Source organism: Orycteropus afer, unplaced genomic scaffold (assembly GCF_000298275.1).
Source record: "Orycteropus afer afer isolate SDZICR_OR568_19922 unplaced genomic scaffold, OryAfe1.0 scaffold00067, whole genome shotgun sequence".
Classification (NCBI taxonomy): domain Eukaryota; kingdom Metazoa; phylum Chordata; class Mammalia; order Tubulidentata; family Orycteropodidae; genus Orycteropus; species Orycteropus afer.
Window position 1 is genome coordinate 4,297,638 of NW_006921654.1, and position 26,872 is coordinate 4,324,509.

A 26,872-nucleotide genomic window follows, 5' to 3' on the forward strand; every position below is an offset into this window, starting at 1 on the left:
TGTAGAGAAATAGACTCAGCCTCCTGTTAACCTGGGCTCTCTGGGACTCAGGTTCAACCCACCCAGAGTCTTTGTGTCTTTTGGCTCTGTAGGCCCTGACGGGACTCATCCTGAAGCCAGACTTACAGAGGCTGGCTGTCAGCTACTTGGCAAAGTACTCCCAGTCTACTTCAGCTCCTACTCTCTTACCTGTTCACTGCCAGGGCTGCAGGATTGGTCTGGACTGGCTTTGTCTTCATGGGACCTATGGAAGCCATCTGAGGAAACCAATAGTGGCAGGGAGAGTAGCCCACTGGCCTTTGGAACAGAACCCTCCCTGGACCTGGCTGGGACAGAAAACAGGTATGGGTGCAAGAAGACCAATTGCTGGGAAGGCATAGGGTCAGTGTCAGTGATGCCCTTCTGGCATTAGACAGGGGATCCTTGGACCCCTCCGCTTCCGGCTTCTGTCTCTCTCACCAGTAAAGGCCTCAAGTTCCTTCCATCCACCCATCCGTTCCTCCAGACATCCTTTACTGATCACCCACTGGGTGGTGGCCCTTTGCTGGGAGAGAGCAGTAGTACCTAGTACCGTGGCGACGAGCCACCAGTTACCACACGTGCAGGCATTAGCATAGAGAAGGGGGAGCTGGGGGGGCACCCAGTGCGGGAAGTCACCCTGGCCAGACAAACATCTCTTCCTGGCATGCGATTTCTCATTCAGTCTCAAGTTCAGACGCTGTCTCTTGCTCAGTCTTGCCTGCTCATCTCTGAGGCCTGTCGGACCTGTCTTCTGGCAGCACACCCTGCCCCAGCACCCTTCGTGCTTCCGGCTTTTATGCAGGATGCCCGCCCTCCCCTGCCTGATTTCCCAGGCGTCCACAGCCTAGTTACCCTATGAGCTGACCACCTGAGCCCTTACCCACTGCAGACCTGGCAGAACGTCAGGTGGCAGCTGAGCAGCTTTTATTTTTATTTGTTAACTTTTTATTAGGGGAAAATTCCAAACACAAAACAGTAGAGAACAATCTATTGAATCCCCATCACCAGCTTCAACAGTTATCAACTGGTAATCTTGTTTCACTTATACCCTCACCTATTGCCTTCTTCAGAATATTTTAAAACGAATCACAACTAGCACTTGACCCATCATAAGTATTTAAGCATGTGTCTTTAAAAGGATTCACATTCATAAAGTTACCAGATCATTATCACAAGTGAAGAAGTTAACACTTTCACTTCCTTACTACCGTGTCTATTATGTTCACATATGCCTGACTGCCTAATTTTTTTCAGTTGATTTGAATTATAGACAAGAGCCCCACATTGCTTGCTTTGTTGTGTCTCTTACTTTGTAGGTTCCTCTTCCTTTCTTACTTGCAATTTATTTGTGAAAGAAAATCACGTCCTTTGTCCTATAGAGTCTTCTATGTCTCGGAATTTGCGGATTGCATCCCCATGCTGTCACTGAACACGTTCCTCTGTGTCTTGTATTTTCTGCTAACTGGTAATTATGAGACGCTTTTTAAATTGCAGATTTCCCAGTCCTATCCTAAAAACTTGGTAGGAATGGCATGGGTGTTGGGGAATTCCATTTTTCACAAGACCTCCTGCTCCCCGCCCCCCAGGTGAGTCTTCTCTGCTAGCTGCTCCCCCATCCCCACTTCCCAGGACCAACTGTTCCCTTAGCTGCGAGACATTCCGTGGTAACAGCCAGTGCCTCCCTGCTGGCACATCACTGTCAAGGTGGTCTTCTGAACATCTGTATCAGACCACTTCTCTGCCCTGTTCAATTCCCTTCCAGCTTTCCCAACACACTTAGTACAAGGCCCACTATGGCCTGGCTCATGCCTACTTCCCCAACCACACCTTTCCTTCTTCTCTCTCAATCATTCCGCAACCACACTGGCCTTTTTTTTGTTGGTCCTAAAATGCTATTCCCACCTCAGAGTCCTACCCTTGCCATCTCATCCATGGGAAACGTTCTGCCACCCGCTCTTCACGTGGCTCACATCTCTGCTGGAACACTATGTCGTCTCCCCTGACTACCTTGAGTACCGTAGTAGCAGTAATGGGTACATCTGTGTAATAGGAATAGATGTAAGAGAAACATCTCTGGAGAGCTGCCACCTCTGTGGCATTAATGGAAACAGTTAATAGGTACCCATTACATATCAGCTCCTGCCAGCTGCTTGGGATCTATTGGTGAAAGAGTGCATTGAAGCACCTCTCCTCAAGCCACCACAAATAAGGAAATAAGAGAGTTTCAGGTAGTTGTAATTGCTCTAAAGAGAAGCAAAGCAGGATAAGAACATAGAGTGATGGAGGCCACTAGGGTACACAAGGAGTATTTGGTAAGCTCTGGTGGTGTAGTACCTAAGGCACTTGACTGCTAACCAGAAGGCTGGCGGTTCAAACCCACTCACCACTCCTTGGAAGGAAGACTGGGCAATCTACTTCTGTAGAGATTGTTGTTATGTACTGTCAAGTGGGACCCGACTCATAGCGACCCCTCCTTGGGTTTCTGAGGCAGTATCATTACAGAAGTAGATTGCCCCATCTTCCTTCCGAGGAGTGGCTGGTGGGTTTGAACTGCCAGCCTTCTGGTTAGCAGTCAAGTGCCTTAGGCACTATGCTACCAGAGCTCCTCCTTCTGTAGAGATACCGCCTCGAAAACCCAAGGAGGGGTTGCTATGAGTCAGGATCAACTCAACAGCAATGAGTTAAATATTTGTTAAGTGGATGGATGGATGGATGGATGAATAGACAGAACAGTATCTTCTCAGTCCTGTCCTTCCTCTCCTCTCTCACACACTCTCTCTCATCAGTCGCTCCTTGTCTTAAAGAACCTGCCTGTGTCCTGCCCCGGTTTGTACAAGCAGCAGTGAGGAAGCCATGATGAAGCTGCTCCCAAAGGCCATTCTTGGAGGAAGAAGGTCTTTCATGACCAGGTCTCCCATGTGGAGATGTACGTCCAGGAACAAGGAAGCTTGGGGCCTGGTCTTAGAAAGGCTGGATTTCAATAATAATAATAATAAAAAACTGTTACAGAACATCATTTTATTGAGCACTTGGGACCCCACAGGGGCCAGAAAGGGCTGGAAAGTAAAGGAGCGTGTGGACCTCAGGGAGGTGCTGCTCAACTCTCAGCCTCTCCCTGCTCTAGGCAGCAGGTCTCCCTATCTTGCCTCCTGAGACCCCAGATGGGAGGCTCCTTAGGTAGCTGTAGATTGTTTCTTCTTGGTCAACGCCAGTTTCAGAAGCCCAGCCCCTTCTGGTTTCTGCTGGCGGCCGCTGGCAATGTCTCAGAGCAGAAACCCCAGCTAGGCCACTGTCTACCCTCCCTTTGCACCTGGTTCTCCTTTGTTTAGCAGAGAAACATCAAGTTTTCTCTCAGACCAGCTTCAGCCTGACATGTTCAAACCTCAGCTTCTGAGGCTCCTTGCCAATGGCCGGATGGTACGGAAGGGGCTCCGGGCTGGGGAAAGCCCAAGCAGAACAGCTCAGGTTCTCCTCCAGTGCTGGGCAGTGGCAGTCAAGAAGAGGTACCAGCTGTCTTAAGCAGCTAAACGTCTGTCCTCTCCACAGTGGCTCAGCCAGTGAGCTTCTGGGGGGTCAGCCCCCTGTCATCGTGCTGCAAGCGCTGAATTTTGGGGCTGGAGGAGGCTGAGTCTTTGTCCAGCTCTGCCAGCGGTCGGCGTCTCTTGGGAGCCCGCCTGGGGGTTGGCTTCTCTAATTCTGCCTTTGCTGGGATGGCCATGGGAGCATCCCCGTAGGCACGGTAGCCACCGACCAGGCAGTATGTTTCCCCGTGCCAACCCACCTGGCTTTCTCCACACCCTCGGTAGAGGACATGGTAGTGACCAGGTGTGGGAAGGTAGGTGGGAGCCACTGGTGCTGGGAAGAAAATCAGAACTGATCAGTTGTTTTTGCCTTACACGGTCCGCTGTCAAGACCTCCCTTTCTCACGTCTATCTGTTCCTGGCTGAAGCCCTCTTAATTGCAAAAGAAGTTCCATGGACCCTATGGCAGCAGGAGACTTGCAAATCCATTCCCCATTCCCAGAGAAAACAGCAGAACCTAAAAAATATTACAAGCAAGCCCCCTCCACCTCTCCGCTCCACAACCCAGGAAATACCTCTTGAGGCCTGCCACTCCTGTGGCATTAATGGAAATGGTTTCCGAGTTTGGGAAGAAAATCTAATATAAATTGGTTAAAAAGCACTCCCAAGGAGCCCTGGTAGTGCAGTGTTTAAGCACTTGACTGCTAACTGAGAGGTCAGTGGTTGGAACCCACTGGCTACTTCACGGGAGAAAGATGTGGCAGTCTGCTTTGGTAAAGATTTACAGCCTTGGGAATCCTGAGACAGTTCTACTCTGTCCCACAGGGTCGTTGTGAGTCTGAATTGACTTGGTAGCAATGAGTTTTTTTTTTTTTTTAAAGAACCCCTCCCACCTTGGCAGTTCCTCTTGGGCCCCATTCATATTACCTGTTTCAACCATACTAAACTCTAGCCTTCTGATACTTTTATCTAGATTAGAAAAAGGCAAAGGTACTGAGTGGCTCAGAGATCAGGGGTTCAGAGCCAGAGTCTGGGTGCCTCCTCACATCAGTCCCACCTTCTGGGACACTTTTCTCAGATCCCCAGCCTCAGTATCACTTCACCCCTTGGTTCTTCTGCTCTTCCCAGCTGGCACCACCATTTCCCAGAAGTCTCAGCATCTTGGTCTGAGGGGACCCCTGTGTATGTCTTGTGACATACACAGTGAAAGTGAAGGGTCTGCGGTGGAGCTTCCTGAGAGGCCCTCAATAGCTCCCCCTCAAGTGGCTGTGTGTATCCCTTGCCAACAAAACTTACTCAGCTTTTGTTGGGAGGCCAAGGGGAAGGCTAGCTTTATAAAGATTGGAACCTAACTTACCCAGGGATGATACCTCACTTGCTATCAACAGTGAGCAGGTACACTGGAGGGCCCTAAAGGGATCCCCAGCCATTGGTACTACCTGTGGGGAACTTCTGAGTTGTAGTGGGCAAGCCCGAAAGAAATGGCTGGTAGCCTGTTGAGGTTGTGTCTATAAAACGCCTAGGCCTACCTGATGTGCTGCCCTCCCAGGGGACAGAGGACATATTAGACTGAATATAGAAGATCCGGTCAGACATTCTCTCTCAAGCAACCACACTGACTGCTATCTCGTAGAGAACTGGCAGGAAAGTCTCCCCAAGGGCACGTTTGTACAGTTACCCTGCCATGGAAACTGAGAAGATCTGTGAGGTCATCACTACCCAGTGAGGTCACACAAGCATTCTATGGCTTAAGGGGGCAGGCTTCAGGCTCTCTGGGTTTTGTGGAGAGGAGCAGGGTAGAGGTAGGGAGGCACTCCGTCTGGGCTCCACACCTGGCCCTCTCCACCCATATCCTAGTCAAGGAGTCACTTCCTGCGGAGCCCACCTGTGGGGCTGACACAGCCAGTCACTGCAGGGGCGCCAGAGAAACCCAAACTCTGAGACTGCTGTTCTGGTTATGTAGTGCTTCTCTGACAAAAATATACCACAGATGGGATGGCCTTAACAAACAGGAGTTTATTATTACAATTTGGAGGCTTTAAGTCCAACTTCAAAGTGCCAGGCTCTAGGGGCTGGGTGAAAGCCCCTCAACCTTGGGGTCCAGCTCTGCCTCCTGCTCCCGGCCCACTGGAGCTAGAGGTGTTTCTTCACTCAGACAGCTGCTGGCTGCTGAGGCTGAGAAGCCCCAAGGTTGACAAGTAAAAAGGCACAGTCCCGACATTACCAAACCACACAGCAGGTCATTAACTTAAGTCCATTGTAAGTCCAAAGGTTGGCTGAGCATAGCAAGCTGCTGAGCAACGACCTGGCTACATGCAGGGTCCAAGCGTACCATACTCTAGACACCATTCCCAAGGCTTCTCCTTAAATATAGGGAGCAGACCACATCTCAAAGGCAGCTACTCAGCTGCTTGTGGTAGAGCCAACCATGGAGTTGTCTGCCAGTCTCATCATGGGGAATAACTACCACCAGTTGCTCAGCCACTCAACCAGGCTCAGCCAAGTTGACACACGAACATAACTACCACAACTGCCTTCAGAGGCAGGAGTGATCTAGAGCCAGCTAGGCTGTATGGCACTGACCAACAAGCACTCAACAGTTGGAGAGACACATTCTGATTTGTGTGGACACTGAGAGGAACGTTAAAGGTGCTCTAAGGCAGAATGAGGGTCTCAAACAAATTCAAAGAGTGGGAGTGACGGGGCCATTTTAACCTGACAGTTAAGACAAGTAATCTGACCGACCACCTTATCATTACATTCCCCTCCACTCACAAAGGCAAACAGTAACAACTAACTCCATCACCATGGAAGGATGAGATGGGAGCTGGGCATCAGTCCTGGTGAAAACTGGTCAACAGTGAGGAGGTGCTACTGAGACAGCAGCAAACAGACAACTGTGCTCTCAGCCTGATCAGGCTCACACAAGGGGACTGCATTTAAGGCAGCCTTTGGCTCAGTGTGGCCAAGAACTTTCTGGTAATGAGTGATCCAGAGATGGAACAGCCTTCCTCAGGGGGCAGTTCTGTTGCTGGTCTTGAGTGAACAGAGATGGAATATTTGCTGACTGGGGTTGTAGCATAGAGGATGTGCCCAGGGGGCAGAGGCTGTCTGGACTATCTTGGAAGTTGGGCAAGCCTGGTTGAGAACCACAGCATCTTCTCTCTATCCCTAAGTTCCCTGAATTCGTGTGGTACATGTTGGGACAGAGAGAAGTCAGGCTTATTTAGAACAGGCTATCGGTGGGGAGTGGCAGAGGGAATGTGAAGGGGACGGTTCCTGGAAGGTTGGACCTGGCAGATAGTCCAGCATGACACCGCCGATTCTCTATGGCTCTGGAGAGTTGTCTGGGGCATCCCTCTGACCTGATGGGATACTGATACCTCACTAGGACCTGGGTGGAATGTTGGGGAAGGTTGCATAGCATGGACAAATAGTTTATCTACTTAAAAGGGCCTGAGAATTAGCTGGGAAGCTGGCAAAAATGTGGATTCTTGGGTCAGTGTTCATAGACCTTAATTTGATCTGGAGTCAGACCCAGGAATCTGCATTTAACAAACTGTGGACCTGGGTAGTTCTGCTACAGTGGTCCTTACATTGTTGTTGTTGTTGTTGTGTGCCGTCGAGTCGGCCCCGACTCATAGCAACCCCTCCTTGGGTTTCCGAGGCAGTATCACTACGGAAGTAGGATTGCCCAACCTTCCTTCCGAGGAGTGGCTCGTGGGTTTGAACCGCCAGCCTTCTGGTTAGCAGTCAAGTGCTTTAGCCCCTATGCTACCAGAGCTCCTGGTCCTTACATAGAGTCACCAAATTATTCACTGTCTAAATTAGGGTGCTTTTGAGAGTCAAAGTGGGCAATAATAAAAACTATATACATACACACACGAAACTCACATAGCGACCCTCCTTGGGTTTCCTAGGTGGTATCTCTACAGTAGATTGCCCAGTCTTCCTTCCGAGGAGTAGCTGGTGGGTCTGAACTGCCAGCCTCCTGGTTAGCAGTCCAGCCCAGCTGACAGCTTGACTTCAACCCTGAGAGTCTTTGAGTAGAGGCCCCAGTTGAGCCATTCATGCTTAGACTTTGGACCCACAGCAATGCACCACTGCAAGCCAACAAACTAATAGTTTTTTTTTTTTTTTTAATTTTGCAGTATTCTCTCCCCTCCCCTGCCACCCCTGGTAATGAACAAAGAAAGTTTCCTTCCATATATAAACCTTTCCTTTTTACAAAAAATACAGTATTTGTCCTTCTGTGATTAACTTATTTCATTCAGCCTAATGTCCTCAAGTTCATCCACATTTGTGGAGTTTTGTGGATTCTACATTATTCATTAGTGTTGCATAGTATGCCATTGTGTGTCTGTATCTTGGTTATCCATTCTTTTGTTGATGGGCACCTAGGTTGTTTCCATCTTTTTGCTCTTGTAAACAGTGCTCTGATGAACATGGGTGTGCATATATGATTGTACATTTTGATAAAGGTTGCTATGGGCCCATTTCTGTTGTGTGTGACTCTGTCCTTTTACAGTGTGCATTTTTAAATTGTTCTGTGGGATATTTTATTTGATTGTTCTTTACTTCAGTTTATATAATGCTACAAAGACTGGATTCTAAGAGCTAATGAGAAGATGCTATGTGCTTATTTTATCAGTTTCATAAAACAGTTTAATCCTTCCCCTTCTTTGTCAATGAGACATGGCAGAGAGTGTAGAACCTGGAAATATACAGCAGGCAATACTTCTGTGTCAGGCTACCTTTGATTTTTCTGGCAGTACTTACTAGCGAGATCCCACTGAGTAGACAAGCTTGCCTTGGGCTTTTTTTTTTTTTTTTAATTGTGATTTGGGTGGAAGTTTACAGAGCAAATTCACTTTCCATACAGCAGTTCACATACACTGTGTCTCATGACATTGACTACAATTTACCACAATGCAACGACTTCCCTCCCTCTTTCCTGTGTCCATCCCTCCATGCACTCCTGTCCCCTGAGCTGTCTCCCTGTGCATACACAGCCTTCTTTTTCCCATGATTGTTCTCTCCAAGTAGTGTATCTACCTCAGGTAAATGTTCACCCCATATGCCTGTCTTTTGTTTGGTTGGAAGCCACAGGTGTGGGTTCACCTGAAGGGCACCTAGGGACCACAGTCTCAGTGGTTCCACCAGGCTCTATCAGACCAGCAAACCTGGTCCGCCTTGGGCATTGCTGATGAAGAAAAACTCCTCCTCCACGACTAGTTACATCCTCTCTACCCTTCTCTTGGGAGCATTTTATTGTTTTTTTAAATTTTGTGGTGAAATTTATAACATTTTAATCACTTTCATATGTACAATTCAATGACACTAATTACATCCACCATGTTGTACTACTATCACCACTTTCCATTTCCAAATGATTTTCATTTTCCTAAAGGTAAACTCACTGGTAGCATAGTGCCTAAGGCATTTGACTGCTAACCAGAAAGCTGGAGGTTCAAACACACCAGCCACTCCTCGGAAGGAAGATGGGGTAATCTACTTGCGTAGTGATACTGTCTGGGCAACCCAAGGAGAGGTCGCTACAAGTCGGGTCCGACTCGACAGCACATTAACAACAACAAAGGCAAACTCAATACTCCTTAAGTAATAACTTCCCACTTCCCCTTAGCCCCTGCTAACCACTAATAAATGTTTGTCTCTATGTGTTTGCTTATTCTAGAAATTCTAATGAATACTTTTTGGAAGCAAAAAGATCAGACCTAAATAGTTACAAATTAAAACATCAACTGAAAGAGCCTTTATCCTACATGTAATTTGGGGTCTGATTCATCTCAAACTCCACTAAATTCTGCCTCAATGGTAATTAGTATTAGAGGAGACCCATAAATTATTATTTACAACATCATGTATTGGTAGAAATCATGACAAGATACAAAGCCAAATGCTACTTTATTTTTCACGTGTAATGTGCAAGACTAGAGAGCCAAGCTCAGCAGCTCAGCCTCACTGCTGGCCAGCAGCTTACCTTTCCAAACCAGACAGCAGCTCATCAGGCCCTTAGGGAGGTGACAGCATTGCCAAATTCCTTCTACCAACAAGTGTGTTCACCACCCAGGCCACTGGGAGAAGGACCCTTGTTCTGGTATCGCATTTAAGTCAGCCAAAATCAGGCTTGCTGGGGCAAAGGTTTTCTCATCGAAGACTCTAGTCCTGGAAGGCTTCTCCGCCGGCGAGCTGCCAGCTCAATTTTCTGAACCAGGCTCACATCCCATGGGTGGGTTACAAAGCTGATGACAGTGCCTGCCACCTCACTCCCCACACGGCCCACCCTCCCTGCTCTGTGGATGTAGTCTTGCAGGGTGAGGGGGAAATCATAATTAACAACCAGCTCCACATGTGTGCTGTCCAGGCCCCGAGAGGCTATGTCTGTGCAGAGAAGTATGTCTTGGGAGCCCTTCTGGAAGCACCGGAAGATGCCTGCCCTCATCGAGGCTGGCATTTGCCCCTGTAGCCGTAAGTGTTTGATTTTGTGGTCATCCAGAATATATCCCAGCCAGTTCACAGTGGTGGAGCTGTTACAGAAGACCAAGATTGTTCCTGAGGGGCCAGTCCTATTTGCTCTACTATGCTGCTTGAGGATCTGCACCAACTCAGTTACTTTCTCTGCTCCTTTAAGCCTCATAAATGTCTGTTTGACATGAGGCATGATGCAGTGGAGCTTGGAGCTGGTAATGGTGGTGAGAGAGTCTGTGCTGGTGACTTTACTCAGCAGCTGGCCCACACCTTCAGGAAATGTAGCCCCCACCAGCGCCAGCTGAGCTTTGGGATTGAAGGGATCTTCTAAGTCGGCTGGGCTCTCTGCTATGTGGCTCTTCGCCAAAATGTAGTCCACCAGTTCCAGGAAGCTTTCATCCAGCAGTGTGTCTGCCTCATCCAATACCAAGAAGGAAAGCTGCTGCAGGCTGATCAGTTGACTTTTCAAGGCCTTCCACAGAGCCCCTGGAGTGGCCACTAGTACATCTCCTGGAGGTTGTTTCGACAGCTGCAGCCTGATCTTACTCATGCCATGGCCTCCCCCTAACTCCCGCACCTGCAAGCCCAACGAACTACCCAGCGGCTGGCCCACGTCTCTTACTTGTTCGGCCAATTCTCGCGAAGGCACGAGGACTAGGCCCCGGGGAGCGGGCATACGATGGGAGTTCAGGCTGGGCCGGGCCAAGAGCCGTTGAAACAGCGGTAGGAGATAGCTGAGAGTCTTGCCACTGCCAGTTTCCGCAGCGCAAAGGATGTGGCGGCCGCGAACAAGCGGTGGGATGGTGCTCACCTGCACGGTCGTGGGGCGAATGATTTCGGGCGCAGATTCCTGCAGGGCGCGCAGCACCCGCGGCTCCAGGCCTAAGTGCGCGAAGCTGCTCTCGGATGAGAGGTTCCGCAGCGCCGGCGCCTCATGTTGCGCGCGCTCGATGGAGAAGTGGTCCCCGCGTGCGCGCCGACTCTTCCAGCCGCGAGAGGCCAGCGGCGCGAGCTCCCAACGACCCAGCGTGAGGCGCGCCGGTTGGCTCAACTCCGGTCGCCGCGCGGAGATCAGCAGCGGACCGGGTCGCGCCAGCACCGGCTGCAGAGGATTTCGCCCTCTCTGCCGCTGTTCATGCCGCCGCTGTAGAGCCCGGGGAATGCGCACCACCGGCAGGGGCTCGTCGGGACCGCGGACCACCAGGCCCCGTCTGGGCGCCAAGAGTAACCGAGCCATGAATGAGAACAGTCGAGCCTGCCGCGCAAGAGCCATCTTTCATTCGGTGAAGGAGCGGCGCACGACGATGGCGTCACGGGAGCGCCGCAGTCGTTTGTACGGTGGCCAGCACAATAAAGCAGGAGGAACTGGCGAAACGTGGGAAGGGACGAGCTGCTTGGAGTTCAGTTGTGGCGAGGTGTGTTGGTCTGAATAGGGGATGGTGACATCCAAGAACGGGCGGACCTTGGGGATGGGTGCACAATGGAAGCAAGACTGGGGGCTGGCGACATGAGGCCATGGTGGGGCCCGAGCCTTATTGGACAAGCATTGGGGGTGGAGGGCTTTTGGATATCAGGTGCCTGGTTGCTGCGATTCTCCTTTATCGCCCTCATCGCCCCTGTGAGCGTGCTCAGTGCCAGCCTCCTCCTGTAAACTTTGACGTGGAGACGTTGTATCACCAGCTGTGGTCTCCGCGCAACGTCTGGTGATAAATGGTGATCGAGAATCTGAATGAATGGTTAGGCCTGGGAAGTGCTGGGAGTAGCAAACATAGGCTCAAACTCTATCTCCCAGGACCGGAGAGTTCAGAGAACAAGTGGGAAGGAAGGTCAGCACTTTATTTCAAGTGGACCCAACGCTTACTCTCCTTATTTTCCAACCGATTTTCACTCTCCACTCCTCTGTCACCCCTCATGATTTCTTACCCTGAGCCCAGCATTCTTGAGGCCACCCTCACCTGCACTGGCTTCTGAGTCAGATGTCTAAGTTGCTTGAATAGTAAAGGAGGGTCCTACTCCTATACTTAGCCATCAGCCAATTGGTATGTGGCTTGTCTCACATAGCCTTGGTCAGGCCGAATATTTTACTTGAATATTCAGATGTAAAGATTTGAAAAAAAGATAAATGACTTTTGGTTTTTTAATAAAATAAAAACAAAAACTACTACATTTATTATTCTTGAAGAAACGGATCAGGAAAATGGATGTTAGATCTTTTCTGTAGTTCCCAGTGCCTGGAGTGGGAGATATGGTAAATGTTTGTGAATTGACCAGTGGGAGGTTCTTTTTTAAAATTTTTTTATTGTGATTTGGGTGAAATTTTACAAAGCAGATTCGTTTTACATTCAACAGTTCATACACATTTTTTAAAAGCATTTTATTGAAATATAATTTATGTACAGTGAAATACACAAACCTAAATTGACATGAATCAATGCTTTTTTTTTTTTTTTTTTTTTTGCAGTGTTTGCTTCCCTCCCTTCTCACCTCTGGCAACCTACAAAGAAAGTTTTCCCTCCATATATAAACCTTTCCTTGACCCTCCACAACAATTAACTAATACTATATTTGTCCTTCTGTGATTGGCTTATTTCACTCAGCATAATGTCCTCCAAGTTCATCCATGTTATGTGGTGTTTTGCAGACTCTGTATTTTTATTATTATTATTGTGATTTGGGTGAAAATTTAACAGAGCAAATTCACTTTTCATACAGCAGTTCACATACACTTTGTCTTATGACATTGACTACAGTTTACCAAATGCAACAGCTCCCCTTCCACTTCCTCCGGATAGTTACCTCTTCCCTATGTCCATCCCTCCATGTATTCCTGCCCCCTGAGCTGTCTCCCTGTGCATAAACAGCCCTTCTTTCTCCCATGATTGGTCTCTCTAAGGAGTATATCTACCTCAGGTAAATGTTCAGCTCATACGCCTGTCTTTTGTTTGGCTGGAAGCCACAGGTGTGGGTTCAATTCCAGACCTGAAGGGCACCTAGGGACCATAGTCTCAGTGGTTCCACCAAGCTCTGTCAGACCAGCAAACCTGCTCTCCTTTTTTTTCCCCCCAAATGCTTTTGAGTTTTGTTCCACATTGTTTTGCCTCTGTATCCAGGGTCTCCTACATAGTCCCCCTCTGAGTGGTTGGCAGTGGTAGCTAGGCACCATCTAGTTCTTCTGGTCTCATAGTTGTATATAGGCTGCAGATAGCATGATGTACCAGTCATTAGGACTAATTCTTTCCATAAATCTTTGGTTTTCTTCCTTCTTCTTTGCTCTGGATGAAGAGAGACCCATCGTTGCATCTGGATGGCTGCTTGCAAGCTTTTAAAATCTGAGTCGCTACTCGCCAAAGTAGGAGGTGGAACAATGTTTTGTTAGTATGTTATGCCAATTGAGCTTGATGTCCCCTGTGGCTATGGTCCTGAGACCAGTGGGAGATTCTTAACATCTAAAGTCTAGAGGAAGTGTTATTGTTTCATCAAATACCATTAAAAATGCAAAAAAAAAAAAAAAAGAGTGAAAACTTTGGATACCATTTTGATACATGAGTAAGTAGACTTTCTGGAGAATCATCAGTTGAACCAGGGGAAGAGAGAGTTTTGAGGAGTGACAGGTGAACAGTCATTGGATAGAGCAGTGATTCTCAGGTGGGGTAATTTTGCCCCTTAGGGAACATTTGGCAATGGCTGGAGACAGTTTTAGTTGTCATATCTGGGGAGATGCTACTGACATCTAGTGGATAGAGGTCAGAGATGCTACTAAGCATGTTACAGTGCACAGGACAACTTCCACAACAAAGAATTATGAGGTCCAAAATATCAGCTGTGCAGTTTTGAGAAACCTTGAATTAGAAGATTAGGAAGAAGGCTGAGATTAGCCTCATGTGCTATCACTTCAGGTGGACACATTTGTCAAACTCTTGTTCTGGCCCTGCCCACTCCAGAACTGTAGCAGGCACCCTAATGCCATGTTTGTTTGTCATATCTTTGGAATCAGGAGTCTTGGAGCCCCATGAAATCATACACGTGGGGAAAGAGTGGTTCAAGAGGGTGAAAATGGAGAAGAGAAGTTACGGAGAATGAAGTTGTTCTCGTGAGTTTGAGGAACATGTCATGTGGAAGAGAGATGAGCTGTCCCATGGGGTGCATCATTCCAGGAGGCAGAACTGGGACCCATGCGTGACAGGGAGGCAGATTCTGAAATTGAAATAAAGAACTGCTCTAGCAACTAGAATTGGCCAGAGCTGTCTTGAGAGTTCTGAGTTTCCTGTCACTGAAAGATTCATATACAGCCTGGTGACCACTGGTTGGTAATATGATAGAGGGGAGTTGACCTAACGGATACCCCAAGATTTTGTGATTTCTGAGATTTTAGGTCTCTGTGTTCCCTAGCTTGGATGTCTGACCCAACAGGTTTCATCCATTTCCATGTGCCACAGTCTTTCAGATATAAAACAAAGAATTGTTTCCCACTAAGCCAGTATGAGTACATTGAAGGAGTTATCAGAAAAGAGTAATACATAGGTATGTATTTGTACTTGTGTTTTGTCCAAGGTAACTGTTTAGGGCTGCTTTCTCATCATACTGGTGTCCTTCCAATATGATTATCTCAGAATAGGGTCCCCGGAGGCTATGGCTCTTAGATACCCTTCAGGCCTGAAACCAAACTCACCCCTGTGGCTCAACTTTTAGCCCAACAATAGGCCCATAAGGTGAACATTGGAGAGAGAAACACTTCTTAGCACAATCAACAGTACAAGATCTGAAGGGCAGCATTTGCCCAGGAATCAAACTCAAAAGTCAGGAAGAGATGGGAAGGAAGTATGAATGAAAGTGGAGAACACAGGAAGTGGGAAGAGTGCTGTTACCTTGTGGGCATTGCAATCAATAGCACAACAAAATGTGTATAAATTGTTGAATGGAAACAAATTTGCTCTGTAAACTTCCACCTAAATCACAATTAAAAAAAGGAAGAAAAAAAAAAATTTTTATAGGTGTTAGAATATACTTGAGCCTGTCCCTGCCAGTGGCCCCTTATTTCTTCTGTCATTTCATCAGCTGCTACGTAAGGCATCAGAATATCTCTTTTTCTTCTGACCATAATAGACAGTAAATTACTTCTAACTGGTTATTGATAAACATGTGTTAAAGTGTAGTGTTTTAGAAATAGGAAAGATTAACATATTGTTGGAAAAAAAAAAGGGGTGTGTGTGTTAAGCTCTTGGGGACAGTGGCTTAACTTGGAGTATTTTTCCCAGAACTGCCGTAACTCATGTTGCCTAGTTGTTCCATAAACTTTAAGTAGTATTGTTAGTCCTTGGGTAGAGCAAATGGTTAAGTGCTAGATTATGAAATAGTGTTATTGTTCCTTGGATCTCAGCTGATAATGGTACGGAGTTATTCATTCATTCATAGTAGGTATTTGTACTTGTGTTTCAAATGTATTCAACAAGTATTTACTGAGTACCGTGTATGTACCAGACATTGTTCAAACAGAGAGTGAGCAAAACAGACAAAATCCCTCCCCCCATGGAATTTACACTCTGATTTAATTGGTTGGGGTAAGACCTGGACATTGGTATTTTTAAAAACCCCTCCAGATGATTGTAATGTGCAGTCAGGTTTGAGAACCACAGTTATAAATGAAGCACTTTGGGAATTGTAAGGCCTTGCAAAAGTAAAAAGTGGCTATCCGTACTCTCTGACTCTCTCTGTTTTCTTGCTTGCATCAAGACCATTACACAAGTGCTGGCCGTTCTCATTTGTAACATTCTCCTGCACTACCTTGGTCTCAACCCTTATATGCCTCAGCCCTTTCACCATCATTCTAAGCCGACTCCGTACCTCCTTCCTGCTTCTCACCCTTTAGCCCATCATCTGTTGCCTGAGTGATCTTGCTAAAACACAATCAAGGCCCTGTCACCTCTTGTCTCAAAAGCCATCAATGGGTCCCCATTGCCTTACAGACTGTCTCCTAATCATTGTCCAGAATCTGGCCTCAACTTCCTCCCCTGCTGCTTCCTTACCTGAATCTTATCCATGCAGGTGGTGGCTCCCATGCAAGTTGAATGAAGAGCTTGTAGTCCTTTATTGGGCAAGCAAGGAAGTTGAGTAGTAATTTTTCTGCTCTATAGCTAAACCTGAGGAATGGCTGTTTAATGTAGTTTGAGATAGAGGTCTTCTGTGGTTGAAGCACGAACTGTATTGTAGCTCTCATTGTCATTTGGCCTTTTAATTTTTTTTTATAACAAACGCTAAGCCCCAACCTTACACCAGCTAGTGTACTCTGTAGTAAGGATCTGGTGATGAATAAGGGCCAGTGTTTGCCCTCACCTTTGGTGAGAGACACAGACTGACAGATGGTTCCATGCCAGGATAGAAGTGAGCTTAGAGGAGGAACTCTTCCCCTGTGTTTGGGAAATGTGGGTCAGGGAAGGCTTTCTGGAGGAGGTGACATCTGTGCTGAGTTCTGAAAAGCCGGTGGTAGTCAACCAGGTACAGAAATGGAGATGTGACTCTTTGGCAAGGGAAGCTGGTTTAGAGACCCCAGACTACAAGAGAGCAGGCCAGTTTGGGGAGCTTCAAATACTTCAGAATAGCTGAAGCTTAGAGTTGGGAAATTAAGAAGTAGGGGGCAAGTGATGAAACAGGAGGCTTCGTGGAAGCAGGACCAGACCCTGTTTGCGATGTTAAAGAATTTGGACTTCTCAGGGCAGTGGGGAAGGCTTCCAAAAATGGAGATGTCGTGTTCTGGTGTGTGTTTAGAAAGACTCTTCTGGCAGTTGGAAGGAGCATGGATTGGAAGAGATGAGCCTGGAAGCAGACACACTAGTTTAGAGGCTGTTGGCACGATTCAGTTGAGAGATGATGGCAGTGACAGAGCCAAGAAGCTCCTTGAGGTGAAGAGCTTAGTAATCTCTTTCTTTGCCTCCAACACCTCACACGGTGCTACTTGGTCCTAGAAGAGCTAGTAGGTGTTTGTGATAGAACAGTGGATTTGAGAGCATTTGGAAGGTGTAGCAGCCTGATGATGAGAGCAGTTAATGTTTATTGAGCCCTTACTGAGTGCAGGGAACTTTTGTGCTATAAATAAATACTTTATATGCACCATCAAGTTTACACCGCACACCATCCATCTGACCTAGATACTGCTGGAGCCTCATAGCCCAGAGGGAGAAGCTGATGCTTGGCTGGGTTAGTCTACCCAGAGTGTGAAGCTGGCATTCAAACACAGGCCTGATTCCAGAGTCCTGAGTCTTCACCACAGTCTGCTGTACCACCTCTTTCTGTTACCAATGAATGTATCATTTTAGCTTTTTCACACACCTGTGCTGAATGGAAATAGGATACCTTTCTAAATATTTAATGGTACTTGACATTTTAACTCTAAATTTGTGTTTTATAACAAAGAAAATAACAAATATTGACAAGGATGTGGGGAAAATGGAACCCTTATCCATTGCTAATGGGAATGCAAAGTGGTACAGCCCCGGTGGAAGACAGCGTGGCAGTTCCTCAGAAAACTAAGCAGAGAAGTACTGTAATCTGACCCGGCATTTCCACTTCTACGTATATACCCAGAAGACTTGAAAGCAGAGACTCAAAGAGAGACTCGTACACCAGTGTCCACTGCAGTTCTATTCATAATAGCCAAAAGGTGGGAACAACCTAAATGCTCATCAACAGATGAGTGGATAAACAAAATGTATGTACCGTATGTACATAGATAAGGAAATGCATAAAGTTAAATTGGTAAAAGTTGTGTGATAGGTCTGTTTACAACAGTGACAAAAAAGAAAAATAATTAAAAGAGTAGCTGTTGAGGTTGCTAATGTATAGCCAAACACATCATGGGATTTGGCTCCTTAGTTTGGAGATTGAGGGTCATGATTTCATGGGACATCCCAGTTAATTAGCCTCTTGAGTGTTGTGTTTCACTTTTACATCCTAGTTCATTGTATAATGCTTGGGGTCTTAAAAGCTTTCAGGTAGCCATTCAAAGCACAATTGGTCTCATCTGGAGCAACAGAGGAAGGAGTCAGTAATAGGAGGAGAGTCTGGAATGTGTGTGGCTAATTGCCTCCATGAACAACTGCCTCCTTTGCTATGAGACCAGAAGAACAGGATGGGGCACAGCTACCATTTTGTTATCACTGCCGTGGAGTTGGATCTGACTCATAGTGACCCCTTCTTGGGTTTCTCAGGCAGTATCAGTACGGAAGTAGATTGCCCAGTCTTCCTTCAGAGGAGTGGCTGGTGGGTTTGAACCGCCAGCCTTGTGGTTAGCAGTCAAATGCCTTAGGGACTATGCCACCAGAACTCCCCCAGCAACCATTACTGAACATTTTTATCAAAAATTCCATAGAAGAATCCAGAAGGAGGAAAATGCAGAACAGAATTTCAAATTTTCATGGATGGTGGATCACTCCCTGAAGGTATTGCTCTGAGATAATATTTGAACCTTAAATCAAAACTATCCCCTGAAGTCTTCTTAAAACCAAGCAGTAGTTTGGCGTCACGAGTAAAAAGGTCTGCCTTGAAGATTATGCTCTTTTAATAACTATCTACATGAGTAATAGACAACAGCAACTGGAAAGATTAGATAGCAGCCTTGGGGGCCGGTGAGTTTACGTTAGTGGAGGAGGTACAGCTCAGAAGAGGAGGGTGCGAATGGTTGCACAACTTGAAGAATGTAATTAGTGTCACTGAATGTAGAAATTATTGAATTGGTTATGTTTTGCTGGGTATATTCTCAACAACAATGAAATAAAAGTTTTATGTTTTATAGAAATGGCTTTTGAAGTTCTTAGTTTGGAAAAATTATTATGGAAAGCACTGGTGAAGTTTTCCTCATTGATTGCTTTTCCTGAATAATGTTCAATCTGAAAGTGTTATAGTTATGGGATATTGTATTCACCTGACTGAAGTGAAGGGTCCTGTCTGAAAAAGAAACTGGGAATAATTAAAATGAAATAGAGAAATGTAATCAGCATCATTGAATTGTAGATGTTGCAGTTGTGCTGGAAATGTGGTGTGGATAGTTTCTCTACAATTAAAAGAGAGAGAGAGAGAGAGAGAGAGAGAGAGAGATGTGATAGAGGAGATAAGCCTTGAGAAGGAATGGTACAAGAGCTTGTCTGAGACTGTGTGACTCCAGTGGTGATCTGGGTGTGACTTCAGGGCAGGGTGAGTGGTTGTTGTGACAGCAACTGGGACATGGATAGGAACTTTGAGGTAATTGGTGGCTTTAATCCAAGCAGTTTTGGTAGAGTGGCAGAGACGGATGTCAGGCTGGAATGGGCTGAGAATGGAAAAGAAAGTGGAGACAGTGTCAGTACTCTGAGCATAGCACACTGCTAGCTTCATGCTTTTCAGAGGAAGACTATGTGTATATGTATCTATATATATCTGTTGTTGGTGTTATGTGCTGTCGAGTGGGACCCGACTCACAGCGACCCCTCCTTGGGTTTCCAAGGCAGTATCACATATATATCTATAAATCTAATTTTTATTGTGATTTGGTGAAAGTTTACAGAGCAAAGTCATTTTTCACATAGCACTTTATACAATTTTGTTTCATGACATTGACTACAATTCCCCACAATGTAACAGTTCTATTTCCATTTCCTCCCTGTAGTTACTTCTTCTCTATATCCTTCTTTCCTATGCATTCTTGCCAGAGGAGACTATATTTTGTTAGAATAAAGTACTTTGCACTGGTTCTTTCTGGGACACGCAATTCTAATTTTCTTCTTTTTACTCCTGTTGGCTCTACTGTCAAAGGATTTCTCAAAATGTGACCACCTCCACTGCGTGCTACCACATCTGAGCCACCATCATCTCTCATACTGGTTACTGCATAGCCTTCTGACTGGTCTCCCTGTATGTCCCTTTGCCCCTTAGTCTGCTCTTGACATAGCAATCAAAAGTGATCATTTAAAAACACCAGTCAGGTCATGCCACTCCCTTACTTAACGCTAACTGCTGTTGTATGTTGACTCATAGTGACCAGTGAGACAGAGTAGGGTTTTCTTGGCTATAATCTTTGTGAGAACAGATCACCAGGTGTTTCTCTCACTGAGCCAGTGCATGTGTTCAAACCACCGGTGTTTCAGGTAGCTAGTGAGTGCTTAACATTTGCCCCACCAGGCTCCTTCTAAAACTTGTCATTGGCTCCTATTTCATGCAGAGCAAACAAAGCCCTTAATAACGCCCTACATGACCTATGTGATCTGACCACTGCCCTCATCTTCTGCTCCACTGCCACGTGGGTGCATCTGCCTCTATCGCTGTCCCCTTCTGTTTGCTCCAGGCACGCTGGCCCCCTTGTTGTCCCTCGTGCACACCAGATAAGCTCCCACCTCAGTGCCTTTACACTGGCTGTTGCCTCCTCTGTGCATTCTTTCACCACATACCAACTTGCCTGACTTCTACAGTTCCTCCAAATCTTTGCTCAACTGGCATCTCCATAGGGCCCATTTGACGCTATTTAAAATTGCAACCTGCACCCAGCATTTTTTCTTCTCCTGTCTCCCAGCTCTTTGATTTTATAGTGCTATCATCTTTCCATATTATATAATTTACTTGTTATGTGTATTGGTATTTGTCTGTGTTACCCCACTAGAATAAAAATTCTACCAGACTAGTGATTTGTATCTGTTTTGTTCTCAAGAGTACAAAATAGCAGCAGCTGGCACAGAGTGGGCACTTAGAGTAGGAGGAAGGGAAGCCTGCCTGGGTTAGTGGAAGAGAGTGTCCCCGTTTGGATTTCTGACTCTTGTTTTCCCCTTCATCAGGCTGGAGCAGAAGAGGAATGATTGTAAACAGCCTGTCACTGTGCTACCACAACAAACTCATCTTAGCCCCCATGGTTCGGGTCGGGACGCTTCCTATGCGGCTGCTGGCCCTGGATTATGGAGCAGACATTGTTTACTGTGAGGTGAGGAGCTCCTGATTTTCCTGGAGAGCTTTTGTAATGTTGCAGCTTCCCCCTTTGTGTGTGGGCGTGGTCAGGAGTTGGGGGAGGCAGGGTGGGAACTCACTTCACAGGTGCTGATGGAAGGCAGGAGGAGACAATCATGCACAAGATCTGTGAGCCCTGCTGTAAAAATGGTGTGTGGGGGGGTGGCAACGTCTGACCTCTGACCTCAGAGGTGGGAGAATCGCCATCAGCATCAGTCCAGGGCTGATTCCTGTGAGCAGAGGTCAAACCTACCTCTACTCTCCAACCTTTTCACCAATTCAGATGCAGCTGTGCCTGTCACGGCATTCCCTCCTTTGCTGGGTTTGATGATTTGTTACAATGGCCATGCAGAATTTACAGACATACAGTTCTGGGGTTTATTAGGGAAGTAACAGGTTACAGCTTGGGATCAGGATTAACAGGCTACGACTCAGAATCAGGAATAGGAAGCAAATAGGCCGAGTCTCCCTGCAGCACAGGACAGCTCTCTCAGCTCCTCTTGGCCCTGCAGAGCTCCTCTTGGCCTCCTCAGGACAGCCTTTTCTTGACCCCTCCACCCTCAACCTGGCCTTTGCTTTGCTCTGTCAAGTGTTACCAAGCTCTTTTGCTCCTCTAATAAATGCCCGGAGGTACCCCACTCTGCCAGGAAGCCTCCTGCCTAACGTACTCAGGTGTTCAGCCAGCTCCCTTGTTCTGTAGGTTGGCACACTCACTGTAGCAGCCTTGCTCTGTGGGTCAGAAAGTCCACTGGGCCGTCTCGCTCCAATCTCCTGGTTCTGCTGCTGCCATTGTTTCTCTGCTATCACTTCTTACCATCTTTCACTGTATCTGGTGTTACAGCTCCTTCCTTGTCTCCTGGGTCCAGGAGGTTCTCAGCACAGGGACCCTGAGTCCAAAGGATGCAATCCACTCCTAACTTTTCCTTCTTGATGGTAGTGAAGTCTCTCCCTCACTTTTGAGACTGGCTTTCTTTAAGCCTAACAGGATGGGAAAATTGACCAATCCCTTTGTTAGTGTTCTGCACACCTTATTTGCATAATCTCACCCAATAAGCATGTGGGAGTTAAAAGACCATGCATGACTAAAAAAGGCCATATTAAGTAGTTCACTGTACCATACCTGCTAAGGGCCAGGAGCCCAGGGAGGGTGGAGGCATTGTGGGATACCTTGGACCAGGAGGATGGATTAGCATGGTGTCAGGTGGTTTTCCCAGTCCCCTGTGTGAGTCAGTATACATTCAGTACATGAATGAATGAACTCACTGTCAGGAGGAGACAGAAAAGGACCAGACTCAGGCCAGGGGAGTTGATGTGTTTGACGTAGCCATAGGATTTTCTGGTGGTGGTAGTCAGTGGGGCTGTAGATAGACTTGACTGCTGCTCTGGAGAATATTAGGGTTTCAGACCCAGGTTTAGAAAGCATCTGCTAGGAAGGATAGGATCATAGGAGTAGCTGATACTGATAGTAAGGGAGTGGGAGCAGGGGCTCTCAGTTAGGAGTAGCTCAAAATTATCTGGGTGCTCTTCCTTAATCCCCAATCCTAATATGTTCCCTTAATGGATACGAGAAGTTTAAAAAGAAGCTACCCAAGTCCTGATATATTTGTCTCATTTAGTTTAAATGGCCTGGGGTGGGGGTGAGGGGAGGAGGTAAGTGTGATTGTGTAAGGGCAACACAGGGATCCTGGTGATGGTTCTGTGACTTCATAGTCAGTGTCGATGTCCCGGCTGTGAGACTTTACTCCAGTTTTCCACTGGGGGAAACTGGGTAAAGTATGCATAAGAGTTCTCTCACATTCTTATAACTGTATGTGAATCTACAGTTATCTCATAATAAAGTTAAATTTTAAAAGTCACTGGTGTAGAGAAGGAACTGACCTGCCAGGCTGCAGACCCGCCACCAGCTCCTTCTTTAGGAACTCTTAGGGATGTTTTTAGATACAGGATTTATGTAATGACTTCAGAATGTGGCCCTTCTAATTGGGCACAGCTTGATTTCCCCAAAGAACATGACCACCACAGGTAACCTTTCCCATCAGTGTCCCGCTCGAGTTTGGAGCAGAGAAATATTGAGACCCTTTGGCATTGTTCAAGACGCTCTTACTCTAGGAGGGTCAGTGTGGCTTATGAACAAACAGAGGCCTCTGTCTGAGGAGACCTAGGCCTGCCACCCAGGCCTAGCCTCTGTGCAGAGCCAGATAGGCAGGGAAACCCCTGCTTGGCTTGGGGAGGTGGCTGGGGATTGAACCGAGTGCTGGGTATTACACAGCATGGTGTCTCCTGGGGGATCCAGCGGTGCCCTGAAGGGAGAAGCAGCCTGACCAGCACTGGAGTGCCAGCTGCCTGGGTGAGCTTGTCTGGTTCACAGAGGTGGTCCCGCCCATGTATGGCATTAGATAGTCAGACTGCCCCACCTGCCTCACAGGACAAGCGTAGGACCTAGGGGCATGCCAGGAATGTAGGCACCTCCTTTCACTATGTATACCCATGTAGTTGTTGGTGTATTGATTCCAACTCATAGTGAGCCTAAAGGACAGAGTAGAAATTCCCCATAGGAGTGGTGTTTTTTTTTTTTTCAAATTTTGTTTTGTTTTTGAGAATATACACAGTAAAACATACAGCAATTCAACTGTTTTTACATATACAGTTCAGTGACATTGATTACTTGCTTTGAGTTGTGCAACCATTCTCACATTTGTTTTCTGAGTTGTTCCTCCCCATTAACTCACTACCATGTAAAGTTCCTATCTAATCTTTCCAGTTGTTGTCTCTTTGAATCCATATTAAAACTAGAAAAAAAAAAAACATCCAATCCCTCCACCATTGAGTTGATTCTGACTCATAACGACCTTTCAGGACAGAGTAACACTGCCATATAAGGTTTCCTGCGCTATAAATCTTTACGGTAGCAGACTGCCTTATCTTTCTCCTTTGGAGCAGCTGGTGGGTTTGAACCGCTGACCTTTGTTTAGCAGCTGAATGCTTTAACCACTAAACCAGTGATCCTGTATTGATAGTTTTTTTTTTTTTTTTTTTGCTTCCCTGGCTCATGGCTGAGTTACAGAGTAGAACTATGTCCCTGGGGTTTACAGAGATAGTTCTTAAAAGAGCACAGTGCTCAAGGTAGATATTTTTGACTCGTTCAGCTAAACTGATGTTTGGTTTTAAGAAGACTTCAGGGGATATTTTTGGTTTAAGTTTTAAAGATTACCTCTGGGCAGTAATTTCAGGAATCCCATCGTGTTTTTCTTTTAAATAATAGACTTTATTTTTGTATTGTGGTTTGGGTGAAAGTTTGGGTGAGCAAATTGGTTTTCTGTTGAACAATCCATACACATCTGTTTTGTGATATTCACTGCAGTTCCCACACTGTAATAGCCTTCTTTCCACTACCTCCCTGTGCCTACCCCTTCTTCCTTCTCGTCCTCCGCCATCTTCCTAGCTCTGTCCCTGGCCAAACGGTATCCTCTTGATCTCATATGCTTGACTGTGGTAATGAGCGCATACCCTCCTGATGTTACTGATACAGGCTGGTCTGTAGTTTGGCTGCCAGTTGAGTCATGGGTGTTAAGTTCAGTTCCTAGTTTGAGGGATGTCTAAAGGCCATAGTCTTGAGGGGTCCACCAGTCCACATCAGACCAGTAAGCCTGGTCTTTTTTATGGTTTTGACTTTTGTTCCACATTTTCCCCAACTCCATCCAGGACCTCTTATTGTGATTCCCTTCTGAGCAGTCAGCAGTGGTAGCCGGGTACTATCTAGTTCTGGTCTCAGCATTGTGAAGTCTGAGGCTCCCTAATCTTTTGGACTAATTGTTTCCTGCGTCTTCGATTTTCTTCACTCTTCTTTCCTCTGGACTGAAAGAGACCAATAGTTGGACCTTACATGGTTGCTCACAGGCTTTTAAAACCTCAGTTGCTTCTCACCAAAGTAGGATGTAGAACACTGGCTTTGTGGACTAAGTTATGCTAATTGACCTTAGTACCCCTTGAGACTATGGTTCTGAACGACCATGCCTAGCAACTCATTCCCTCAAGGTGTTTGGCTATGACCAAGACATTTTATAACTCTGTCCCCTGTATGCTCTACTATATTCATGGATGAATTTGCAGCACATATAAATATATATGTAGAGATGTTGTTGTCAGTTTTTATGTGCCGTCGAATTGGCCCCGACTCATAGCGACCCCTCCTTGGGTTGCCGAGGCAGTATCGCTATGGAAGTAGATTGCCCAGACCTTCCTTCCGAGGAGTGGCTGGTGGGTTTGAACCACCAGCCTTCTGGTTAGCAGTCAAGTGCCTTAGGCACTATGCTACCAAAGCTCCTCTATGTAGAGATAGCCTCTGTCAAACCTATATATGTTCGTAGATACAGTCCCTCGCCTTCCCACTCCTGTTTAGCTCGAGGGTCTGTCTATGCATCCACTCCTAAATTGTTGTTATTACTATTATTGCAGGATTGTGTGTGTAACAGCATTCACCGTTGTTACCTTAACTCTTGTGCTTCTCCCGATCTCTTCCACTGCCTTGATCATTTTTTACTCACCTCCCCCTTATGGTACATTGCCTTTCATTTCACCCAAGTTAATGCTTTACCCTCTAGTTGATGATTGTCCCTCCCTTCCCCTCCCACCCCTGGTAACCTTCAAAGAACAATTCTTCTTGTGTATAAACCTTCTCTTAACTTTTTACAGTAGCGGTCTCATACAATAATTGTCCTTGTGTGATTGACTCATTTTGCTCAGCATAGTGTCTTCTTAGTTCATCCATGTCATGAGGTGTTTGCAGATTCATCATTACTCTTTAATGTTGTGTAGTATTCCATTGTGTGTATGTATTTGTTTTTCCATTTATCCATCATGGGCACTTAGGTTGTTTTCATCTTTTTGCTACTGTGAATAATGCTATGATGAACTTTGGTGTGCATATATCAGATTGTATCATGGCTTTTATTTCTTTGGGATATATACCTGGTAATAGGGTTGCTAGATCATATGGTATTTCTATTTTCAGCTTCTTAAGAAAGTGCCATACTGCTTTACACAGTAGTTTTGCCATATTACAGTGCTACCGGCAGTGTATTTTTGTTTTGTTTTGTTTTAAATAATAGACTTTAGTTTTTCAGAGGACTTTAGGTTTACAGAAAAATTGAGCAGAATATACAGAGTTTCTGTCCCCCCCCCCCCCCAGTTTTCCTGTTAGTAACATACTACGTTGTTGTTGTTGTTGTTATGTGCCGTCGAGTCAGCCCCGACTCATAGTGACCCCTCCTTGGGTTTCCGAGGCAGTATCACTACAGAAGTAGGATTGCCCAACCTTCCTTCCGAGGAGTGGCTGGTGGGCTTGAACTGCCAGCCTTCTGGTTAGCAGTCAAGTGCCTTAGGCACTATGCTACAAGAGCTCCTACATATTACATTAAGTTAGTCCATTTGTTAAAATTGATGAACTAATGTTGTTGCTGTTAATCGCCGTCCAGGGGATTCAGACTCACGTCAGCCCGTGTGTTCAGGGTAGAACTATTCCACAGGGTTTTCAAGGCTGTGACCTTTTGGAAGCTGATAGCCAAGCCTGTCTTCCCAGGTACCTCTGGGTGGGTTTGAACCACCAACCTTTCAGCTAGTGTCAAGCACTTAATCGTTTGTGCCCTCAGAGACTCCAGACTAATATTAATACATTGTTAACAGAAGTGTCCGTAGTTGTGTGGTACAGTTCTTTGGATTTTGACAAATGTTGTGTTTCTACCGTAATAGTATCATACAGAATAGTTTCACTGACTTAAAAATCCTCTGTGCTTATCTCTTCCTTCCTTCTTCCTCTCCTCTCCCAAGCCCTCAGCAACCACTGACCTTTTTACTGTCTCTCTAGTTTTGCTTTTTCCAGAATG

The 26,872-nt window shown here is 46.3% G+C and overlaps 3 protein-coding genes across 3 annotated transcripts in view; 1 reads left to right on the plus strand and 2 right to left on the minus strand.

Moving 5' to 3' along the window:
• Positions 1-3,571: 3,571 nt before the first annotated feature.
• Positions 3,572-5,138, minus strand: DPEP2NB (DPEP2 neighbor). The gene is made up of 2 exons (XM_007940398.1): positions 5,072-5,138; positions 3,572-3,876 (listed from the first exon to the last, which is right to left on the minus strand). The coding sequence occupies exons 1-2, from the start codon at positions 5,136-5,138 to the stop codon at positions 3,572-3,574; spliced, it is 372 nt and encodes a 123-aa protein (XP_007938589.1).
• Positions 5,139-9,684: 4,546 nt separating this feature from the next.
• DDX28 (DEAD-box helicase 28) lies at positions 9,685-11,304 on the minus strand. The gene has a single exon (XM_007940283.1). The coding sequence runs from the start codon at positions 11,302-11,304 to the stop codon at positions 9,685-9,687; it is 1,620 nt and encodes a 539-aa protein (XP_007938474.1).
• A 9,537-nt stretch (positions 11,305-20,841) lies between these two features.
• DUS2 (dihydrouridine synthase 2) overlaps positions 20,842-26,872 on the plus strand; it is a 34,009-nt gene continuing 27,978 nt past the window's right edge. Inside the window, 1 exon segment of the mRNA XM_042780866.1 lies at positions 20,842-20,967. Coding sequence (XP_042636800.1) covers positions 20,842-20,967 — 126 coding nt within the window.

What these genes read in the sequence shown, in the direction of transcription:
- DDX28 (XM_007940283.1), bottom strand. Translation starts at nt 11,304, where the DNA reads ATGGCTCTTGCGCGGCAGGCTCGACTGTTCTCATTCATGGCTCGGTTA.
- DPEP2NB (XM_007940398.1), bottom strand. Translation starts at nt 5,138, where the DNA reads ATGTCTGACCGGATCTTCTATATTCAGTCTAATATGTCCTCTGTCCCC. An exon ending in CTGGGAGGGCAGCACATCAG is followed by an intron (nt 3,877 to 5,071) that starts GTAGGCCTAGGC and finishes TTTTCTTCCCAG; the next exon opens with CACCAGTGGCTCCCACCTAC.